The sequence below is a fragment of the Phalaenopsis equestris genome, unplaced genomic scaffold, assembly GCF_001263595.1.
Source record: "Phalaenopsis equestris unplaced genomic scaffold, ASM126359v1 Scaffold200044, whole genome shotgun sequence".
Taxonomy (NCBI): Eukaryota; Viridiplantae; Streptophyta; class Magnoliopsida; order Asparagales; family Orchidaceae; genus Phalaenopsis; species Phalaenopsis equestris.
Window position 1 is genome coordinate 183535 of NW_018219885.1, and position 24608 is coordinate 208142.

The 24608-nt window shown below is 34.8% G+C and overlaps 1 protein-coding gene across 1 annotated transcript in view; it reads left to right on the forward strand.

Annotated features, from left to right (window-relative positions):
• Positions 1 to 24608, forward strand: part of LOC110035814 — a 73800-nt gene that overhangs the window by 15782 nt on the left and 33410 nt on the right. Inside the window, exons 4-5 of the mRNA XM_020740106.1 lie at positions 2357 to 2425; positions 2534 to 2614. Coding sequence (XP_020595765.1) covers positions 2357 to 2425; positions 2534 to 2614 — 150 coding nt within the window. The remainder of the gene's footprint in view (positions 1 to 2356; positions 2426 to 2533; positions 2615 to 24608) is intronic.

Below are 24608 nucleotides of genomic sequence, written 5' to 3' on the forward strand. Positions count from 1 at the left end.
AATTCTATTGAATTTATATTTTTTTCCTTCTCTGTAACTTCATTTTGTTGGGGAGTGCTAGGTGTCATAAAATTATTTTTAACTTTATTTTATTCATAACAATATTTAAATAATTTATTTTCAAATTCTTCATCATTATCTATCCAAATCCTATATATCATATGTCCTCGATTAGTCTGCATACAATTTGCATTTTTTTAAAATATTAAATGCTTCATGTTTATTTACAAGGAATGTCATTTGAGTGAATTTTGATTTGTCATGTACTATAAAAAATTCATATGATTTTTTTTGAGGCATCTAATACTAATATTTCCAAATAAATTTGTGTGAAATAATTTTACTAATTTAATTGTGGTCACTAAGAAATTGCTCATAAATGAATTATTGGTTTGTTTATCATACATTGGGGTATCACAAGCATGATGAAAATAAAAAAGAAAACATGGTTTGATAATCTAATTGTTGGATTTAATTTTGAAAATTTCTATAATATGTGCATTTTTGCATGTTATAGCCTTCCAATGCCATAACCAAGCATCATCTATGGTATATTTAAAAAAAAAACTTAATTTTTTCCATTCATAATTACAGTACCAATCTAGTAAATATTATTACACTTTTGCTACCAAAATGATATTAACATTTTCGTTAATATTCCAACAACAACAACAACAAACCTTCATCCTACTAAGTGAGGTCGGCTACATGAATCCTTTTGCTCCATTGTGCCTTGTTGAGTGTCATATTTCATTTAATTCTAATATATTAAGATCATTTTTTTATACAACTTGCCTAAGTCAAGAGGATATTACCATTTTCTTTAATGTTAAAATGTGTTGAATAATGTATAACTTATGATTTGCTATCACGTTATTATTTAATGAAGATTAGCCCTGTTCGAGGAGGCGGTGAGCCAGCGGTGCAGCTCGCTGCCGCGAGTTTTTAGTTTTTGGGGCGGCGGTAGGCCAGTGGCGCGACGCTTTTATCATAAAAGGGGGGAGGCGGTAGGCCAGCGGCGTAGCTCGCTGCCATGAGTTTTCAGTGTTTGGGGGCGGCGATAGGCCAGTGGTGCTGCGCGTTTATTGTAAAACACAGCTCGCGGGTTCGATTTTTTTAGGGTGGTGCCCTCCTCTTCTTTGCGATTCGTCCGCTCTAACCCTTGTATCGAACTCCTCTGCAAAGCTGCGATCTCTTGCTTCTCTTCCTCCTCTTTACCTAACTTTCTCTGGCAGGCTATCTAGTTCCTCTTCCTCCTCTTTCTCCTCTGTTTCCCAACGGTAAACACTTTTTTAGCAACAGAAATTTCAGGAACCGTTCTTTGAATGCAAGTATCCATGTGAATGCTTGTTTTTTGAATTTTTGATGTTAGATATGTAAATACTGTTCGATGGTATGGATCTGAATGCTTGATGTTTGAGTGAGTTCTTGGTGGCTCGATTTTTGGTTTGGTAAATTATATGAAAAAATAGAATTTTTTTGAGGATGTGGCTTGGGGATGTAATCAACAATTTGATGTTAGATAAGTTTGAGTGAGTTATTGGTGGCCTTGGGCATATTGATAGTTTTGGTCTGATGTCATATTATTAATTATAATTTTGATAGTTTTTTTTTTTTTTTTTGTAGCATACTTGATACTCACTGTTGCTTGAGGTGTTTATCTGGATTTTTGTATCATTCTAAAGTGAATTTTTGCTTCTGAAGTATTGAATATATGACTAGAACAGTTCTGTTACAAACAACAATACTACACAGGGGCAAAATAGTTATTTTTCCAAAAACAGCTAACTTCAAACCGCAGAATACAAACCACCAGCCAGCTTCCCCGTAGCAGCTTCCTGGGGCAGCTAAGCTGCAGTAGCTTATCGATAATCAATAGCTGCCCCTAAATTGGGCTTCAAGCCAATTACCAATAAGACTTTGTTAATGGTTGAAGTGTGCATTCCAATTGACCCAATCCTGATAATAAAAAAAACTTTTGTTTTGGCATAAATAATTCTTAATTTAGTTTAAGTGATGTTTTCATTATTCTTGGGACATTAGGTTAATCAATTACTAAACTAATAGTACTCGTTCATCATTTGTATGTTTGGCTGTTTGCTAAATAATCTATCGAATTTTTAGCAAACCATTGTTTTGATAGCATTGAATCACTGATAAAAGAATTGTAATTATGTGATTGAAAATGAGACTCTTAGGCTGAAGTCAACAATGGGTAAGATTGTTACTCGCAATTTATTTATAAACAATAGACCGCCACTTGCAGCATTCAATTTAAAAATGATAGTTAGTTTTGGCGTTAAACTCCAAGGGGTACGTTAACAAAGCTTTAGCGCACTATTTGTCTTATGATCAGATGCAAAACATTATTAACGAGCAGTGGATTCAGATTCAGCAACTTGAACAATCACTTCAAATGACAAAGGTAACATCGCTACGTCTCTTAGCTTTATGAAAGCATTGAAAGCATTTAATTGGGCACATAATGAATTCTGTTCTTCTAATCAACTGCGATATTAACTTTGCTTAATAGGTAATGACATCGAGGGTAAAGAATAAGGTTCATTCTGATGGTTACAATAAAAGGAAGTCTAATGGCTGTCCAATGTCAAGGGTATGCATGCTTCTACTTGAGGGTGCCATTTTGCGTTTATGTCTTATTTTTATGCTGTTTGCCTTTTCAATGCTGAAGCAATCCTGCAAAATTCATCTTTTACCCTAACTTTATGAATCATTACTGTCTTAAATTTTAGGTTTAGTCACTTTTGGGCTAACCATTTTTTGTTAAGTTAAACCCAAGTGGAGGATTGAACCTAGAGTGTTAAGAAAGACATTGAGAGATAGAGATGGAAGTTTCAGACAGACCTGCGTGGAATTGAGGGGGATTCTAGTAGGAGAAAAGATTTCATTCAATTATGAAAAATGGCATAGGGAACCCCTTTGTGTTTAAGTGCTTGTAACATTACGATTGCAATAGTAAAAAATAATACACCAATGACCATCATGGCACTGCATATGAAATAAGCTAACAGAACATAAACTATGTAGCAAATACACATAATGTAGAATGCTTCCAGTCTTCCTTCGCACACACAGGGTCGAGTCTCGGGTAAGAGAAGAAACACAATCCTTCTTCTTCTTCTTCTCTTCTTTACTGTCATGGCTTCCTTCTCCATAGGATGCATGCTTCTTGTCCACGTTCCGACTCTCTCTCTCTCTCTCTCAGTTTGGTTGGTTCAAACGGATATACAACTCTTTAAGTCGTAACGAATGGATGCTTTTGTTTGATTATTAATATTTTTTATTATTTTATTTTATTATATTAATGTGGTTATTACAACTTTGGCATAACAGGCATAACCACACCACTTCCATTGTTTGGAAGGTGATCTGTGACGGGGAATGACCATCAAGGCTATTGCACAATGGAGGATTAAAGATCGGGGAAAGCATTAATGTACTCGAGGATACTTTGGTCCAGGATAGATCGCTTGCTCTATTGCCTTAACTTGTTTAAGTCGAAGAATGTTCATTCTTCTACATCAATTCCCTTTTCGACCATAAGGAGCCCTACCGGAAGAGTTGAAAAGTGAATGAATGCCACAGCGGTAGAGGAGGCAGGACCGATCTATTTACAATCCTTATTGAAACAAGAACTCCTAGGTGAACTTTAAAGATCATGAATGAATTCAGCGGCTTTGGTGGATATCATCACCATATTATTCACATTTATTTGTTACGAACTAAATGGTTTGATGATTAGTGGGGAAAATTGAGGTGGACATTTAACATGCAGTGGTTGCAATAGTGTAGCAGAATCAATACATGCCTGATAGTTTAACTGAAGATCAAATTCTTCATCAAAGAATAGTTTTACGCCTTCATAATATTCAATCGAACCAATAATTAAACCAAATGAATTTACCAGTAAAACTTTGGATGTTCAAATGGTTGAACTTGTGCAAACACATTCATACATTTGGCCAATTGCCTTCAAACTTTTGACTTTCCAGTTCTTTGGCTATTATTTGTAAAATTATTTCTCGGGTATATATTATTCAACTTGTGTTGAAGGGATGGATTTTGAAGTGCCACCAAATAAAATTGATGGCTGGAATCATAGGCATCATTATATTGTTAGGTATAGTATGCTTTATGAAACCTAAAATGAGGTCAATTAACCTGCTCATAGGCATAAGAAGAGTAATTTGGGCTCTCATAAAAGTCATTTTGAAAATTTATGTTTTGTATGATAAGCATAATGTAATAGCGTTATCAAGTTGAGTTCTAGAGTGAACTTAACATCAGTTAGACCTTGAGTATTTTGATATTGAGTCAAATTTCATGTTAATTCAATGCTACACGAAATTCCGTGCATCTGTGCTTGCCCCTGCGTGTGTAAACAAGTGAACAAATAGACAAACAAAAAACTAGTGGAGCAAAAGTGACTTTTGATGAGCACTAGAAATTTGATGATTGGAAGCATACACACCATTATACGATGGAGGCATATTGATATGCGTTATGAAACCTAGAATGATTTCTATAAACATTTGCAAGTTCATAGGCATAAGAAGTGTAGCCATGGATGCTGTACTGCTCATTTTGATGATTTATGCTTTCCATTGTAAACATAACTTGATTGAGATAAGTATGATATAAAGGTGTACTCAAGAGGAGACACAACCTCTATTAAAGTTTGAACCTTATGATTTTGAGCTGAGATTAGAGGATGCAAAGCCACATAAACATGCATATGTGCCCAAACCAATGCATGCACCCCGATACATGCACACACTTACACACAATTATGTCTGTTTAATATTGCTTATGTGGTTATGTAGATATATGAACCGAAACATCTATAGACATATTAATGTATATGAACATAAATCGTTCTCCTATTAAATTAAATTATTTTTTTTGAGTTGATTATAATTTGAGTGATTATTGAACAAATTTTGTGAATAAAACATTGTTATAACTCCAATCAGTGATTTAGAGTTCTAATTATATTGGTCATATGCATCATGTGGGAGAAATAAAAGAGGGGATTTAGTTTTAGATTTACATAAGGGAGGACAAGAGTGAGAAAGAGGAGAATTTACAGTTAAGAGGGTAGATCGTTTTAGGTGAGATATCAAAGGAAGAATGGGATTCCTGAGATGACAAATTTCAAAGGAACAGTAAATGCGTAAATCATTTAGGGAGAGGATATTGTGCATTTAGAGAGAAACTAAGCAACGGTTTTTTGAGGTGAAGAATGCTAGTTCCAAGGAGAGGGAAAAATCAAAATTGGAGACAAGTGGGGAAGAAAAACAGAGAGGTTAGTAATACAGAGGCATTTAAAAGTGGCAGGGAGGAAACCAATTTGTGAGAAGGAAGAAACCTTGTTTTGGGACTTGCATGTCTTCTAGATGAATTGACTCAACTTAGATCGGCGAGGAAACTAAAATGGAGTGGGAACAACTTAACATTACTTCACCTTCTTTTGCTTGTTGTGGACTTAAAGAGAGAAGTGGTAGATTTAAGTATAGAAAGACAGGGGATGGTGAATACAATTCCCTAAAAAAGTAGGCGGAGGTTGAATAGGGCTAGGGAGATGCTTTTGAGAGAACCATGATTTTATTCAACTATAATAATAATCTTATGAATACAAGCTTAAGGAATCATTCAATATACATATGAAAGATCATACATGAGGAATAAAATATTGAAGCAAAATAGACTGATGACGAGCATGAAAATAGAGATAACATTCTACTACTTAAGAATCATAAATAATGCAGAAGGTAAACATACAATGCAACACTTTCCTAATAGATCAAATCAGGGATGAATGATCATGCTCTGACATCATCGACTCTCTCAAGGATCTTGTTTTATTTATTTTTTCGAGTGGGGCAATTTTCTTTAGTTTGGTTTCTACTTTATAGATATTTGCTTTTCATGTCTTACTAATCAGGAGACCTACTTTTCTATAAATTTTTTGCTCTAAATATATGTAAGTTTAAATTTCCTTTATCTATTATTCCTAAAAGTTTTTTTTTTGTGACATACACAAGCCTATATTTAATTAAAATAATAGATAAGTTAGATATTACGCACTGAGAAATTTTAATTGATAAGATAATTTGAAGCTAATGTATATTTTTGAAATCTTGATGTTTATGTTAATTGTAATACTGCTTTGGTAAAATAAAGTTGATAATCTCTTATTTTTATGCTGATGGTACATTCTTTGCTGCTCAACCTTTTTAATTATTTTGTAAGATGATGTTGATCTGCATGGTGGGTATTTTTTCTCACTAAATATTATTAAGACGAGCCTTTATATTACTTGATTATTAATTTCATATTTAATGAATTTTATGCGTTGCTTGTAGATTTATTTGTAATGTAAACTTCTTAGTTTTGTAGGGTTTTTAAAGTACTGAAATTATTCTTTATTGGGGGGCTATGTGGGGATGACTATCATAGCATTAGGGGAAATTTATGTGGAGTGACTTAAGGAGACTCAAAAAATCACCTCATAAAATCTTCTCCATTGTTTTATGTATCTAACCACCTTTCAAGGGTAAAATCTATTGGAGTTGTTGACTATTTTGTGGGATGCTAAACAAGATTTGATTTGATGTAGGAAATTTAGAATACAAATTTTTAAATTAATACATTTTGTTAGAATTGTTAATATACATGGATTGACTCTTATTTTTTTCAATAATTATGAGCCTTATAATGCAATAACTAAGTTTAATGCCATTCATTTCGTCAAACTTCTCGCTTGCTTGCTCACTCTCTAGCTCTCTCTCCCTCTCTTCCGCCTTTGGCATGCTATTCCAGGTTTTGACTGAACCCAAAGTAATAATGTCCATGCAAGTTTTGTTGTATTTTCCTCTCTCCTCTTGGTTAGGATAGAGAAACCTCTAACAAATCTTAAGTCTCCATAAGAAGATCTATACCTTTTTTTAGTTTCCTATCAGTTCTAATAGCCTTATGCACAGTAATTTCATATCATATTTCAATATCAGAGCACTAGTTCATAGTTGAAGGATTCATTATAGTTTGTATAGCATTAAGGGAAAACTTCGAGAAATATGTGGAGTAAATACTTATGCATTGGATGGAGGTCAATAATCAATGAATGTATAGGAGTTTTAAAATATTTGACGAGTTTGTTTGTCATCACCAATTGGCTGCCAAAACTCACGGCCAATGTTGAAGCTCTCTCTACATCATGTTTTCTAACTATAGTGCATCCATCATTATTTTATGAATGATCTTGCAAAGGATAAAAATGAGTCTGAAAATAGAGATGAGGAAAGAATCAACAAGTGGCTCTTGTTGATTTACTTACAGGCATGTTCACAAAAGAGTTCATAGATCACCTAAAAGTTTAATAAGACATGTTAATGGTGCAAGAAAATCATGGATTACCAAAGTAAACCATAAAGTGAGTGTTGTAAGAGGTTAATAATTCATTCAGAAGGTCAGAATTCATAATAGGACAACATCTTGAGATTTTTTATGAAGATGTTTCAAAGGATAAAAATTGTAGATTTTTTTTCTATATCCATCCATTTATGCAAGTACAATTAACTTCTCGGGATGGTATAGTACCTTTTTCAACTTCAATGAATGATTAATAAAAAAAATTGCTAAGTTGCCAACCTCATCAGATGGTTGAGCATTATTTAGTTGATTTGTCCTGATTAAAAAGATCAGATAATAAGTATTCTAGTTATGGTGTGATTAAGATCAACATCAATAGTTATTGATAGTATTTCAAAGTTTTTATTATTTTTTGTGATTGATTGTATTGCTAGAACAAATGATTTAAAGAGGAGTGTGATCTGCGAGGCTTTTAAGAAAATATGCAATTCAAACCTTCAAAAGATAAATTTGTAAATTTAAAATTGATCTAACTTATTTTAAGCAATTGACTGCCTTTCAAGAAGAGAATTTATGAATTGTTAGTTATTTTTAGGGGTTGACTAGTCAAAATTGCAAAGCATGTTGGAGAAATAGGATAAAGGCTCCTAAATTAGTAAATTTATTTGGAATTATGAATAGACATAAATTGGCTCCTTTTTGCAAATTGGCTCCTTTTTGCTTAAATGGACGACCTTAGGAGGTAAAAATTAAGCATGGAGCAATTGAGCTCTTTCCCTTCTAATACCCTGACGAACTTCCCGCACGACGACGACAAAGGCCTCTGCGTTCGTCATCTTCGATGAAGGGCTTCGACGCTGTCCCTTTTCGAGATTTCGAGCTGCGGTTTCTAACTTACCGCACTCGACGACGACGACGAAGGCCTCTGCAGTCTTCGACGAAGGGCTTCGGTGCGGTTTCCTCGAGCTGCGGTTCTGTCTGCTTTCCTGTTCGCAGCTTCTGCTCGTTTCCTGCCCGGCAGAAGGTTCCCTTTCGCTTGTTTGCTCTTCCTACCCGCCAGACTATTTCTCTGCTGTCTTGTGGGGAAGATGGCCTCGACGCTCCGTTCCTATGCAAATGCTCTTGCCGACGATTTTTCTGCTTATGACCCTCCTCCAAGTTCAGCGCCTGGTTTTGCTATCGGTAAGTCCTGCAATATTCCAGAATCTTTCCATGAGACTCTTGAAGGTGGAGGTGATCATACATTTATTAAACAACTTGGAAAAAAAAGAGAAGCCTGCACTTATTCTCACAGAGGTTGAAACCGACACTCTCGCGTCCTCTTGACGCTTCTCTCTAGTGGGGAAATTCCTTTATGGTCACCCAAAACTGGAGATCATTAGGAAGGAGTTTGATACTATGAAACTATTGGACAGTTGGAACATTGGACTACTTGACGGTAGACATATACTTATTCAGCTATCTCATGATGCCGATTACACTCGCATTTTCTCTCAAAAAACTATCAAGATTGACAATCGTTTTAAAAATTCTAAAGTGAACTATCGGTTTTGATCCAAAAGCGGAGCCCCCTATCATTCCTATTTGGATAAAGTTTCCGGGGTTAAAATTACATCTGTTCAATATGGAAATCCTCTACTATTTAGCATCTGCTTACGGTAAGCCTCTCAAAGTGGATAGTCCAACGCTTGCTGTCACTAGACCATCCGTGGCTTGTGTGTTAGTTGAGAGAGATATCACTCAACCAGCTCCGGATGAGATATGGATTGACACTATGCACAACGGGTATTGACAAAATATTGAAATGAAATCACATCCTTCTTATTGCTCTCATTGTAGTATGTTTGGCCACAACTCTACTATTTGCTATCGTTTACATCCTCATCTAAGGCCGAATATCGCTAAAGAACAACCATCTACTATCTCTGTTGAGAAGATGCAACCCGATCCTCTTCCCAACACCGCAGTTCCTGAAGAAGAACAACATACTACAGCTACAGATCCAGTTGTGCTCATACTACCCATTGTTATTGAAGACTCACTCACATGCCAGGACACACGAGAGTGCTCATTTGATCCAATAACAGATCAACCGGTACAACAGGTAGTTGCTTCTAATGTCCAACAATCTGCACATCCCCATCGCACTTTAGACCAAGATCAAGTGAGTCAATCTTCGGAAGAGGAATGACAGGTCTATTCCAGGAGGAAGAAGAAGAATGGAGGCCGGCTCCAACTCGGGAACATATTGGATAATACATTGGTTACTACTGACAATGACAATCATCTTACCAACTTATTAACTTGCTCCTTTCCTAGAGCCAGAGACAGAGGTAAAACCAAATTGGGATGCTCTCTAGCCACCTGATACTATGTATTTCTGCATTTTTAGGCTTTTTCTTTGTCTTTAATGTACTTTTAGTATTTTCTAGTTGTGGAACCCCTTGTGGTTTTGTTGTGAGCAGGGTGCCATATTTGGGCCCTCCATCACATTGTATCTGTATCTTTCTTTCTAGATATATATAATATCTATATATATAATATAAAAATATATATCCCTAATATTTGGCTAAGGAGACCTTACCCAAGCCTCCCTCACACTCTCCTCCTTTTGGCACGCTATCCCAATTTCATTAAAATCCTAGAGCATGTCGTTAAAGACAATTTTCATTAGATTTCAATCCCTCCACTCATGCAGGATAAGAGGGAGGAGCTATGTTCTAAATCTTTCTTTTGTATTTTTTATGGAAAAGAGTGAGCTACTTTGGAAACAACCCACCTTATGTGATAGCAAGTTTACTGATTTATTATCTTTTGGTAACAATCATTGAAAAAACTAACTTTCTGTTACTTTTTAAAAGACGGTTAAATTTTGTTGTTGGGTTGGATTCATGTTCAACCCAAAAATAAGCCATTACTTTTAATATTGGTCCAGGTTTGACCCATTACTATAATTAACTTGAATTTCAAACCAAACCCAAATAAAAGTGGTTTAAACACTATGAAGCATAAACATGAATATGGGATTTGAACATGACATGAGAAGAATACAACAACAAGAAACCTTTATCACACTAAAGGTCTGTTTGGGGCAGCTGCAGCTGTTTGAAGAAACAGTTGTGAAACAGCTGTAGAAGAAATTAATTTTCATAAAATTATGATGACTATTACAAATTTATTTTATTTTAAAAAAAATCAGACCACAGCTTTCTGACAGCCACTATACTTTAACAGCTCAGGTTAAAAAAAAATAGTTTTTGAACATAGAAATTTCTAAAAAGCAGCAAGAAGCAGTTCCCCAAACAGAACTGTGGCTGTTTGAAAAACAAAGCATGCAAAAAGTTATCCCAAACAGACTCTAAGTGGGGTCGGCTACATGAATCATTTTTCTCAGTTTTAGTTCCACTCAAATGAAGACCTTTAAACTCCAATGTAAACCTCCATAAGTCTTGTTTTCCTGAACTCTTTTTCTAGTCTTGGAACAAGAAGTATATCATCAACGAAAAACATACACCAAGGTACATCCTCCTGTAAATATCCAGTAAGAGAATCCATAACTAAAGCAAAAAGATATAGGCTTAAAACCGATCCCTGATGTAATGATCCCTGATGTAATCCAACCTGATGTAATCCAACTGAAAAAGGAAAGTATTTGGTCAATTCTCCTTCAATTTGAACCCAAGTAAAAACTTTGTAAAGATACCTTTAATGGCTTGAATAGAAGTCATATCAACACCTTTATGATCTAGAACTCTCCAAAGGATTTCTCTTGAAACCTTATCGTAAGCTTTTTCTAAATCTAGAAAAATCATATGTAGATCCTACTTATTCTCTTTGTACTTATCCAAAAACCTCTCAATAAATGTATAGCTTCCATAGACCTGCCCGACATAAATCCAAACTGATTATGAGAAATATTTGTAACAGTCTTAATCTATGTTCATTTACCCTCTCACATAATTTTGAAGTATGACACATCTACTTAATTCCTCTATAATTTGCACACTCTTGTGAATCCCCCTTATTCTTAAAAATGGGGACCAAAAGACTCTTCCTCCACTCCTCAAGCATCTTTTTAGTTTTTAAAATAATATTAATGAGTTTAGTAAGCTAAGAAACTCCCAAATCTCCTAAATAATCACACTTCAATTGAGATATCATCAGTTCCTATTGAGTTTTCACTCTTGGTCTTCTTTAAAGTCCCTTCAACTTCTTTTTTGCTAATGCGGCGGTAAAATTAAAATATATTATTATTATTTTTAACTATATTAAGATCATTAAGATCCATTGTGTTTTCGGAAACTTCATTTAAAAGTTTATCACCTGATACTGGAATTAGTAGGGAAAATAATAGAAACACAAAAACACACTTTTATTAATAGGGAAATAGGTTTATAACACAACACAACATAAAAATAATAACGCCGACATACACGACACAAGCAACACCTCTAAGGTGTTTCCAAGTGTGGTGGAGGTCGGCTAGGAGGATTGAGATGGTTGACAATTGTGGTGGCAGCAAAGGAATGCATATGGCTGCTCGGGGGAGGTGCAAAATTTTAGGGACAGCAAATATGGAGGGTCGTAGGTGATCGGAAGCAGATGGAGGGGTGGCTGGAAGGGGCTAAACAACAAGGTAAATGTAGGAGATGGAGCGTCAGAGGCTGGGGAAGGGGATTAGGAGTGACCGGTGGTTATGGGGATGGAGGAGGAGGGGTAGATAGCCAAAAAAGAGGAAGATACACACCACTTTAGAGTAGGATACACCCGGAGCACCACCACCGCCTCAGATAAAACCCACAAAGGGGAAAAGGACTCCACACAGGAATATGAAAACAATACACAACAAAAATATGCTCTCCTAAACAAAAGCAACCCTATATATAAGAGGGGTTAGGACTTATATTAGGCAATGCTTTCAACTAGAAAATAGAATAAAATGAAGGAAAATAATAGACAAGGATTAGGACTTGAAACACTTTCAATTAGGAAATAAAATAAAAAAAGGAATGTAGTAGGCAATGATTTTTAATAGGGGATTTCATGGAAAAGGAAAGAAATATTGTGATGGAAAAGGAAAGAAAAGGAAAGGAAAGAGAAGGAAAGGGGAGGCAGAAAAGGAATGGGGGGTTAACAGTCCTCCGCCTTGAGGACCGTCCGGTCCTCCCCAAAGCCTTGCGTCAGTCTTCCGGGGTTGGGGAGCTTCGACTTCATCTGTCGAAGCTTCTGTTTCTCATCGGCCATTCCTGAATCCCACGGCTACCAAAGCATCAGAGTAGCTTTTCCCACATGCTAGTGTACCTCCCTATTGATTCGTTTTGGTTTGCCATGATTTGAGCCAGAGTTACACAACGATCTTGGTTCTCTTTAGCCAAATTCCGATCAAGTAAATATATGATATGCTTTTCATTAATGAAAAGTTGGGCCTCAACGGGGTTGAGGTTTTGCAAGGGTTTGTTTGATGAGTAATTCTTATTATCTTCTGAGTCTTTCCTCTGATTCTTGAATTTTTGAAGAACTAACATCTTTTGTTGCATTCCAATAACAAGAGCTTCACAATGTTATTTTGTCTCTTCATGCAGAACATTGGGGTGAGGGCTGAAAGTATAGTCGCCTGTAATGCTATCGGTTGGTCGTCACTAAGATTATCCACTGAAATTTTTAATGCTGACATCTTCTGGTCTGCGTGGTTTTTATGTCTCCACAAAAAAAAAATTCTCCATCTTCTAGGAAAGTAAGTACTCATCAAAAGTCGCATGTTCCTTTTGGATCACATGGAGGAAAGGTATTGGATATATCCACGAACAAGAGAGTTCCACGGGGGAAGACATCATCGGATGAAAATTCTCATTCAAATTGCTCTTTAGTGTCTTCTGTGTCCTTACCCCAGTTTTCAACAACGCCCCGCTCCATGAGATAGATTATTTCCAATATTGTGCATTCTGCTTCCACATGTCCGAATCTGTGACACTTGCAACATTTTTTTGCTGTGACAGACTTGTGAATTGGTTTTGCTGGATAGTAGCAAGGGGGTTACTTGGTGATACAGTCTCTCCAGTTTTGAAACTAAAGTCTGCAACTTTTAGTAGTTGTAAGTTGGTAGAAACTGACGTTGTGTTTTCTGCTTCATCTTCATATATTCTTGTTCCTTCCTTCAACCTTTTGGATCATGGTGGATGGTAGCCTCCCATTGGATTTCATCTTCCATGTCCGTAATCCAACCCCGAAGTCAGCGGATCTCTCTTCGTATCTCCTCTCAGGAAGGCTCGGGCAAGTATCTTAATGATATGACTAGGTTTTATATTTGGAAGGTGAGAGAGGGCTAAAAATGTAATTTAGGATTGCTGATTTTGAATATCAACAAGAAGAATTGAGGGTTACGTCAAAGTTTTGACTATGGCCGAGAATTGGAAAGAAAAAAGTTTTGGTGGGGGTGGCTTGGGATGGGGTTGATGCTAGGAAACCCTAGGATATAGGTTGGGTAGCTCTGATACCAAATTATACCAAAATTAGTAGGGAAAACAGTAGAAACACAAAAACACACTTTATTAATAGAGAAATAAGTTTACAACACCACACAACAAAAAATAGCAACACTGACATACAAGACATAAGAAACACCTCTAAAGTTTATTCTAAGGACAGTGGAGGTCGGCTAGGAGGATAGGGATGGTTGACAATGGTGATGGTAACCAAAGAATGCTAATGACAGCGAGGGAGAGGTGCAAAATTGTATGAACAAGTATGGAGGGTTGTAGGTGACCGACTGTCAGTGTAGGGGTGGTTGGAAGGTGCTGGGCAATAAGGTAAATTCAGGAGATGGAGCGATAGAGGCTAAGGAAGGGGATTAGGAGTGACCGATGACTATGTGGAAGGAGGAGGGTTGAATAGCTAAAAGGGATGAAGATACACACCACCTTGCAGTAGGATATAGCCATTGCACCACTATCTTCTCAGATACAGCCCACAAAAGGGAAAAAGACTCATCACAGGAATTTGAAATCAACACATAGCAAAAACCTCCTGCCTTAAAAAAAAATAACCCTATATATAAGAGGGATAAGGACTTGCATTATGCAATGTTTTCAATTAGGAAATAGAATGAAGGAATATAATAGGTATGGATTAGGACTTATATTAGACATTGCTTTCTATTAGAAAAAAGAATAAAAAGGAAGTATTATAATAGGTAAGGATATATAATAGGGGAATTCATGGAAAATAAAAGAAATATTATGGTGAAAAAGAGAAGAAAAGGAAAGAAAAGGGACGGAAAGGATAGGAAGAAAAGGAAAGTGGGGTCGGCAGCCCTCTCCCCTTGAGGACTTGCCGGTCCTCCCCAAAGTCCTGCGTCACCACCTATGTTGAAAATCGTTTTGTAAGAAAAATATTTTTTGATTTTCATCATTAATACACTTTACTTGAGGTTAAATCTTTAATTTTTTTTCTCCTTGTTTGGTTAGTTTTTACATATATTTTCACCATCTTTAGTATCCAATCTATTATAAAGATCACTAAAAACAGAATTTTCAGCGGCACAAATTATTCTTTTAGGCTCTCTACGGGATACTTTATATTTTTCCCAGTTCTCTAAGCTTTTATATTTAGACAAATTTTTATAACACTTCTCATATTTTATTTTTTCTTGCACATTATTATTCTACCATTAACTACTTTTACTCTTAGGAACTTTTCTTTTTGATTCTCCAGATACATCTTTTGCCACTTGTTTGATAGTATTTGTTACTTTATCCCATATAAAATTTGCTTCTTCATCTTGAAATCTTGAAGTTTACTCATAAAAATAATTTTATTTGTGTCATTTAGGTGCCCTCATCAAATTCTATGACTATTTTTTAGTATTCTTTATCTTACAACTTTTCATCTTAAAATCCAAAATTAATAATCAATGTTGAGTATTTAAATTATCGCTTGGAAGGACCTTCCAATCTTTACATTCTTGATCTTTTATTCTCATAAGAAAATAATCGATTTGTGTTTTATTGGATCCATTTTTATAAGTAATAATATGCTCATTTCTTTTTTAAAATTAAGCATTAACAATAATGAAATCATGCAACAATGACAACAACAACAACAACAACAACAAAGCCTTAATCCCACTACGTGGGGTCGGCTGCATGAATCCTTTTTCTACATTGCGTCCGATTTAGTGTCATATTTTCTTTTATTTTTAATAAATTAAGATCATTTTTTATACAATAAGCCCAAGTCTTCCTAGGTCTACCTCTGTTTTTCTTAAGAAAAGTCGAATCTAAAACATCTACTCTCCTAATCAGATCATCGGATGGTCGACGCTTAATGTGACCAAACCATCTAAGACAACTTTCTCTAATTTTGTCCATCATAGGAGCTACACCAACCCTATCACGGATATATTCATTTCGCATTTTGTCTCTAAGTGTAAATCCACTCATCCACCTAATCATTCTCATCTCGGCAACACATAACATAGTATTATGCTTCTCTTTTAAAGGCCAACATTCAGCGCCATAAAGCATTGTAGGTCTCACCACCATCTTATAAAATTTTCCTTTCAGTCTTAGCGGTACTTTTCTATCACACAAAAGGCCCGAAGCATTCCTCCACTTCAACCAACCAACTTGAATTCTACTATTAACATCCCCATCTATATCACCATCGCTTTGAACAACAGACCCGAGATATCTAAATCGATCACACCTTTTAATAATTTGATCATCCAAAGTTACACTTTTGTCACTAGAGCTATTACTACTAAAATTACATTCCATGTATTCAGTTTTAGTTCTCAAATGAAAGTCTTTAGACTTCAATGTAGACCTCCATAATTCAAGTTTTTTCTGGGCTTTTTCTCTCATCTTAAGCACGAGAAGGATATCATCAGCAAAAAGCCATGACCAAGGTACATCCTCCTGTAAATGTCCAGTAAGACCATCCATAACTAAAGCAAAAAGATATGGGCTTAAAGTCGTTCCCTGATGTGCTCCAACAGAAATAGGAAAATATTTGGTCAATCCTCCTTCAGTTCGAATACAACAGCTCTAGTATACATATCTTTAATGACTTGAAAATAAATCATATCAACACCTTTCTTCTCAAAAGCTCTCCAAAGGATATCTCTTGGAACCTTATCAATAAAAATCAAATATAAATTCTCCTTGTTATCTCTGAACTTCTCCATCAAACCTCTCAATAAATGTATAGCTTCCATAGTAGATTTGCCCGACATAAATCCAAGTTGATTATGAGAAATGTTGATTATGAGAAATCATTATGAGAAATCTTTGTAATACGTCTTAACCTATGTTCAATTACCCTCTCCCATAATTTTAAAGTATGACACATCTAATTTATTCCTTCATAATTTGCACACTCTTGTGCGACTCCTTTATTCTTAAAAATGGGGACCAAAATACTCTTCCTCCACCTCTTAGACATCTTTTTAGTTTTTAAAATAGTATTAAAGAGTTTAGTAAGCTAAGAAACTCTCAAATCTTCTAAATATTTCCATACTTCAATTGGGATATCATCAGGTCCTATAGACTTTCCACCCTTGGTTTTCTTTAAAGCCTCCTCAACTTTTTTTATTAATGCGACAGTAAAAAAGAAATGTTTTATTATTATTAACAATATTAAGATCACTATGGTCGATCATATTTTCAGAAACTTCATTAAAAAGTTTATGAAAATAACTCATCCACCTATGTTGAATATCTTTTTTCTAAGAAAAGCAATATTTGATTTTGATCTTTAATATACTTTACTTAGTTAAATCTATAAAGCACTATTTAACAATAATAAAGTCATGCGCTAAAACAAATTCTAATATGACTCTACATTCTTCATCAATCACGCTAAAACCATAGCCACCTTGAATAATACTAAAATCTTCTACCGCTGTATCAATATGCCCATTTAAATCTCCTCTAATAAAAAATCTTTCTTCAAGAGGTATCATTTGTATTAATTCTTCTAGGTCATTCAAGAATTTTTTTTAGAACCTATAACTAAACCTACTTTAGGAGCATAAACACTTATAATATTAAAAATCTTAGTTTTAATAACAATCTTATGGGCTATAAATCTATCTCCAATTCTATTAATTCTTAAAACATTATCTTTCAAACTCTTATCTATAATTACACCTACACCATTTTTCTAGTGTGATTATTACCTGAATACCAAAGCTTAAAATTTAAGCTATCAATCTACTTAACCTTTTTCTCCAAATCATTTAGTTTGTTGAATACATAATATATTTATCTTCCTATGAGCTATAAAATCAACTAATTCCATTAATTTATCTATAAAAGTACCTTTATTTCAATTTCTTATCCACATACAATCTGAGACGAACAAAATGACACAATAATTGTAAAATGTAGGATACAATGTCATTGATAGATTTTTACATTTAATAAATTATTAAGTTTAAAAACATTATTTTTAACTAACAATATTGCTGGATGAAGTAAAATATCATTGAAGAAAATTTTTAAAGATTAGAAAATCAAACATGTTTAATAATTAAAAATATTTTATCATACAAGTAGATGTTTTAGATTCTACTTGTGTTAAGAAAGACAGAGGTAGACCTAGGAAGACTTGGGCTTATTATATAAAAAATGATCTTAATTTACTAGAACTAAATGAAAATATGACACTAAATAGGACGCAATGGAGAAAAAAGATTCATGTAGCCGATCCGACGTAGTGGGATTAAGGCTTTGTTGTTGTTGTTGCTGTTGTTGTATATTTTATCAATATCAGTTTTACTTTTAAAATCTGTAAATTTTCAAAAAAAGAAAAAAAATAGTCATTCTCAGAATAATCAAACAAAACATGAATCCGTGGGCATAATTAATTAGAGTTAACAAACTTAATGCTATAGTCATCGATGTTATCAGCTCTAATGCCCCCTTCAAAGGCTTTTTCCTTAAACTAGAAAAATCATAGTTTTCAAATATGAATTATCAAGAGGGAGATTAGCAACTTAACATATCATTACTTGTATTTAATTTATCTCCATTAATATCCCACAATGTAGTTTCTCTCGAGTCTATTATGGGCATTTAGATACATGATCAAGATTGGTATGCACAAATACTAAAGTTTCACCGTATTAATGAATGCTGTTATTCTTCTTAAGTGAATTGGTGAAAAATATGTGCTAAAATTTTCTTCATGGTAAGAAGATGAATATGGTTGAGCCAGGAATTTAAAATTCAAATTTTGCAATTGTGATGATCTAGCCCTATAAGTTCCAACAAGTTTTTTTATTCATAATGCCTCTAGAAGCTATGGAACCATGATAAACAAAACATAAGAAAATACAGAGAAGTTGACTAACTCCAAGTCAACCATTGGATCCAGCTTTAATATTTGAAAAAAAATTCTCCACATTTTCTATCCCTCTCATTTAATATTCCCATATTTTTATATGTAGCAAAACTATTTAGTGGTTCACATAACCTATAATGGTTGTAATATTTAATAAAAGAATGCATCTAATACGTGATATTACTAATTAAAAAATGGAATAAACTTTGAGTAATGAAAAAAAAATTATCATGGATTTAGATAGTGAGCTAAGCAATGAATGAGAGTATTTTTTTTATTCTATCTTTGTACAAGAATGTGATAAACAATCTTATAGGAAATGGTATCTTTATTATCTTTTTTTTTCCTTATATAAATATATAATTCAATTCATCTTCTCTATCGTAAATTTTCACATATCATGTATAGATTGGAGACTAGGATTATCTGTATTAATCATTCTTAACATGTCACATATTAGATTTATAAAAGTAGTAATATAATCTTTATTATTCCACCATAATTCATTCAATATTTAATCTTCATAAATTTCATCATATATACATCATCTTTGCTAGCTTGCTCTATCCGTTGCTTATAATCATTGTTTGTATTTCTTGTTTTCTTATTTTGAATTGCTTAATCATAATTATTTTTGATGTAAAATGAGTTTATACTTTAGCTGACATTCTTGAACTTCACAAATTCATTGAAAATTAATAATCACATGTTATTCATGATGAAGGTCTTGATAAAATTGACATATCATGCAATATTATTAAGACCTTGTTAAAGTACAAGTTGTCTTCAATGTAATTTTCAACGTGTGAATAACTTAAGAAGTCCTAAAAATTGGAGGATATTGAGTCTTAATAGGTGTTTTTACAGCTTTGCATATAGCTACATTATCAATGATTACTTGAATCAGATTGACTGCACTTAGTTATCTTTTGATTTGATTAGCAATATAGAATTTATTTTTTATGCTCCTTCAAAGTTGAATATGGCATAAGTTTCGGATAATGTAATGATTTTCCCGAAAGTCTTAGGGTTATTATAGCCTTTATTCACATAGTTTAATCTATTGTAATGCCTATGAAATTAATGATATCTTTTTTTGTGCTCCTAGAAAGCCATCATAAACTTTGATGTCTCCATTCTCATTTTGAGTTTACTTTATGGGCTTTAACATTATTTTTTAATATTTTCTTTTATTTTGAAACAATATTGTCCTCAGAAGATTACAAGTAGTTGAAGATATAGCCATTAGTTGTGTTGTGGTTGCATATGAGACAGTACTACAACTATGAGGATTTTTAGTAAAATGAAATGAAAATGTTAAATAAAACAAACGAGTAATTTCTTAATGAAATGTTTTTTAGATTACAAATTGAACGTTCTTGAATTCTAAGTAGAGCCTAACACTTTCTTCTTTTTGAGGTCATAGCCTTTAACCCTAAAAAATATTTGGCTGATAGCAAGTTATAATATGTGTTGGAGTCACTTTGCCCAAAAGATGGACGGGGAACTTCGTTAAATGTAATATTCTTTTCTTTGTGCTCAACTTTAGCAGATAGATTTTGAATCTATTGAAACAGAGTGGGTTTTATTTTGGGGCATGAATATGTTCTCTTGAATTTTACTTGAGAAAATTAACCTTAAAATTTTATAGTGCCTTTCTCTCCAATCAATCATATTTTTGTCAAACAGGGTAACATATACTCATAATAATTTTGTTTTATTCTCTATGGTACATTATAGACTAACTTAGTACACATCTTTGGAGTCATTATCCTATTCGATAAAAAAAAGTTATTCATTGTTCCCTATGGAATCGATCTTAAAGTGGCATATTAAGCTTTGAATTTATCACACTCGATGAGGAGAAGCATTTAAAAACAATTTTTTGAATATTCAAAATAATGATACTAAGCGTGCAAGTAGTGTTATGATGTTAAGATAAATGTCGAATACTGATTTATATCATTGATTTTCTCTAACTTATACTTTACTTCGTTGGCCATTGCTCCTACTCGAATTAAAGATCTTTAGAAAATCCCGCTTTGATATTACTTGTTATGGGGTTAAGATAAATGCAGAATACCAATTTGAGAGATTCTTAACAAAATATTTGAACAGAAGCACAGAAACAAGTAATTTAAGAAAAAATATAAAAAAACACCAAGATTTAACGTGGAAAAACCCATGAATGGGATAGCCACATTACACCAAGAAATTTACTTTGAAATGAAGAGAAATTATACGAATTATAAACTCAAGCCTCTCTGTTCTCTTAGAACTCACAAATGCTCATCTCCTTTACCTCAACATAACTCAAAGAAATCCAACACCAACTCGTAGCATTGCTTCACATTATTCACACGCACCCCTTGCGATAAAAAAACATGAAACTTAAAGTCTCAAACTGCAGAAATCGATTATAGGTATCACGACTCAGCCCGGGGCTTGAAATTAACCAAGACGGGAACGAATGGTCAGACGATGTGAATTAACATTTCAATGTCCAATTTCTATAACTAATATTGCACAAAATAAAATAGCCACTAATTAAATTAAATTAAAACATAAAAATTAAGTTTACCCACAGTTGAGAACAAATAGTCAAAAGCAGGAACATGCTGTTAGTGTACCCCACTTGCCTGAACGTGCTCCCAACAAATCTGATGAAAACTAACCTGAGGAGGGAATCACCACAAGATAGTAAATGATGTTTGCTCCCAGGAACCCTTCTCCTGACCATACTATAAGGGATAATGTTCAGACCGAAAGTCATGATAGCTTCGCAACTCCTATTCAGGAAGCATCAGGTGCAGATGTGACAATTCACACTTCAAATACACTAAAACCTATCGCTGTGCCAACAATTATCTTTCCTTTTATTGCGGTTCTAATATCTAATCAGATCGAGTATCACATTAGTCAGTCTTTTGATGAAAAATGACAAGTTTACACTTCTCGACTGAAGAAGAAAGCTGGGGGCAGACTCCAACTTGGAAACATAATGGATGATACTTTGGTTACTCCTAGTAAAGACACGACACTTCAAAGTTTGTTGTCTGGCTCCGTTCCTAAAATTAGAGGAAGAGACATGACTAAACTGGTTCGTCCCTAGCTACTTGTTTTCTGCATGTTTTAAATTTTTTTGAGTCTATCTATATCCTTTTGTTGGGGTGATACTGTATTTGGTATCGTATTGGTAGGGTGCCTCTATTGGGCCCTCTTCATACAGCCTATATGTATCTTTTCTTTTTCAATAAAATCAGGCCTTGGGCTTTTCAAATATATATATATATATATATATATATATATATATGGTGATTTAGGTTGTATTTGATTCTACCGCTTGAAGGAGAGGGGCTCGCAACTTGTTTCGTTGACTCTTGCTCCGTCGACTAGCGTCTGCGTTGGCGTCAGCATCGGTGTCTCATGGTTTCGATGCTGCGCCTTCCTGATTTTGCGTCTGTGCCTGACAGTTACGTTCTCTTTTGTTTCGACGCTGCTTCCTTCTTTTGTTGCGTTTGCACCCGACAACTTCTCTCCCTGCCGACACTCTTCCTTTGCGTTCAGGAACCTCGTTGCAGGTGAACGCCGACAACTCTCTTTACTCTCATGGTGCTTTCTTTTTCTTTGGTTGAACCGGACAAAACCTTCTTTGCCCACGCGGTGGGTAACCCTCAGATGAAGTCCACGATGGTCTTCCCCTCAGGCTATAAGAATTATCGCGAATTGATACATGTGATTGCCCTTCTGTTAAGAAGGGAAGTAGGAAATGTGGGAAAACAACAATCTTCTTCTCTGGCTCAAAATTTTTAACCCTGACGGGCAAATTCAAGTTTGTTTTTATTGGAAAATTTCGGTGGGGGCACTCACCTATGGAAGTTATAAGAAAAAGCGTTGATGGTTTTAACTTAGTAGGAAAGTGGAAAGTGAGACTCATAGATGAGAGACATGTGCTGATTCAACAAATCGTGGCTGAAGACTGCACCCGGATTTTCTCCAAGAAATATCTTAATATTGCAGGCAAATCAATGAAGTTACTCAAGTGGTCTCCTGATTTCGACCCAAATCATGAAACTCCCACTGTATCAGTATGTTTTAGTCTACCTGGTCTCAAGCTGCACTTTTTTCATCATCAGGTTCTCTACTCTATTGGGGTCATCCTTAGAGACCCCATGAAGCTAGATCTACCTACTTTCAATCTAATCAGACCTTTTGTGGCCAGAATACTTGTGAAAAGAGATATTACTTTACCTGATGTTACTGAAGTCTGGCTAGGCACAACTCATAATGGATATTGACAACAAATCACAACAAATCGTCAAATCGTCATGGAACACATACCTCCATATTGTACCCGCTGTAAGATGTTTGGGCATATCTTGGATAAATGTCAAAATTTTCACCCTAATTTGAAATCCAAGGTTCAAGTGAATAAGGAAGGGTCTAACCCAGCTGCTCTGGACATTTTAGTTCCACCTGGGGAGGATACTACCAGACAGGAGGTGACTGTTGCCCATGTGGACCCCCCGACCCCCATGACACTGCTGCTACTGTTACTGAGATTGATGTGATATTGGCACCTTCAAACCCCATAGAAAAAAATACTATGGGACTATTACCTACAAAGGATAGTGTTCAGACTGATAATCAGGAGAACCTCGCAGCTTTCATTCTTTAGAAAGTATCCGGTGTAGAGACAACTTATACTTCACATATACCAGAACCTATTGTGGGTACTACGGTTGATAATCCTTCTGCTACAGCTTTACCACCTCATCAGATTGATTCTTCCGATGAGGAATGACAGGATTACATTTCCAGGAGGAAGAAAAAGAATGAAGATCTACTTGAGCTCAGGAGTCTTATGGATGATACTTTGGTTACTTCGGGTAATGGTACGCTCCTTACCAATTTGTTAACTGGATCCTTTTTGAGAACTAGAGCCAGAGGCAGGACCAGTTTGGGATGACTCTCACTTTCTCAGCTCCCTGGTGGTTTTGGGTTTTTTTTTTTATTTTTAAATGTACCCTTTTTTACTTTTTTGTGTGTTGTACCTTGTGGGTTGAGTGCTTATTTTTGGGCCCACCCATACAACTTATATGTATATTTTCTCTTTAATGAATTAGCCCTTGGGTTTTTTAAATATATATAAAAAGATGGACCCTACCCATACTATACAAGTACATATACATACATACATATATCTGGGTTTAAAAGATAAAATGACAACTCCCCTGCTGATTGGTTAGCCAAACACGTAGGGGAGGCCTGTTACTGTCGGTCAACTTTTTTTTCGATTGATTAATTATGAAAATATGGTATATGAAAATAATTTTTGAGATTTAATTTAAGTATAAAAGATATATAGTTTGAGTTTTAAAAGTAGTATGTTTTAATTTTTGAAAAATGAAACCAAATGGATCTCATTAGTCTGATAGTTTGCATAATCGTGCCTGATACCGCGAATACTACACCTTCTCGAGAGATAAGTGTAGACCTCGGCGATAGACCCAATCCTGCAAACTAAGAGATTTGTGACATCCGTTTGGTCTGCGAACCTTTTATATATGACCGACAAATTCCCCTATTTAATACAAAGATTAAATAGGGCTTATTTTACCTGGGTTCCAAGTTCCCTATAGAGGCAAGCCCCTATAGTTAATTACATCCCAAATGACGGGAGTCACTTGAGAAAACTCTCGATAATGATCAATGGTTCTAGTCTTCAAGAATTCAAGGTTCAGGTTTTCAAGGTAGGACGTAGAAGGGCAAATGGGAGTGGCTCAAATGTGAATAGTTATTTCAGGAGTCCAAAGGAAAGAAAAGGTAGGGGATGTCACAGATCCTAAGGAGAACCCTTAGTGACTTCCCAA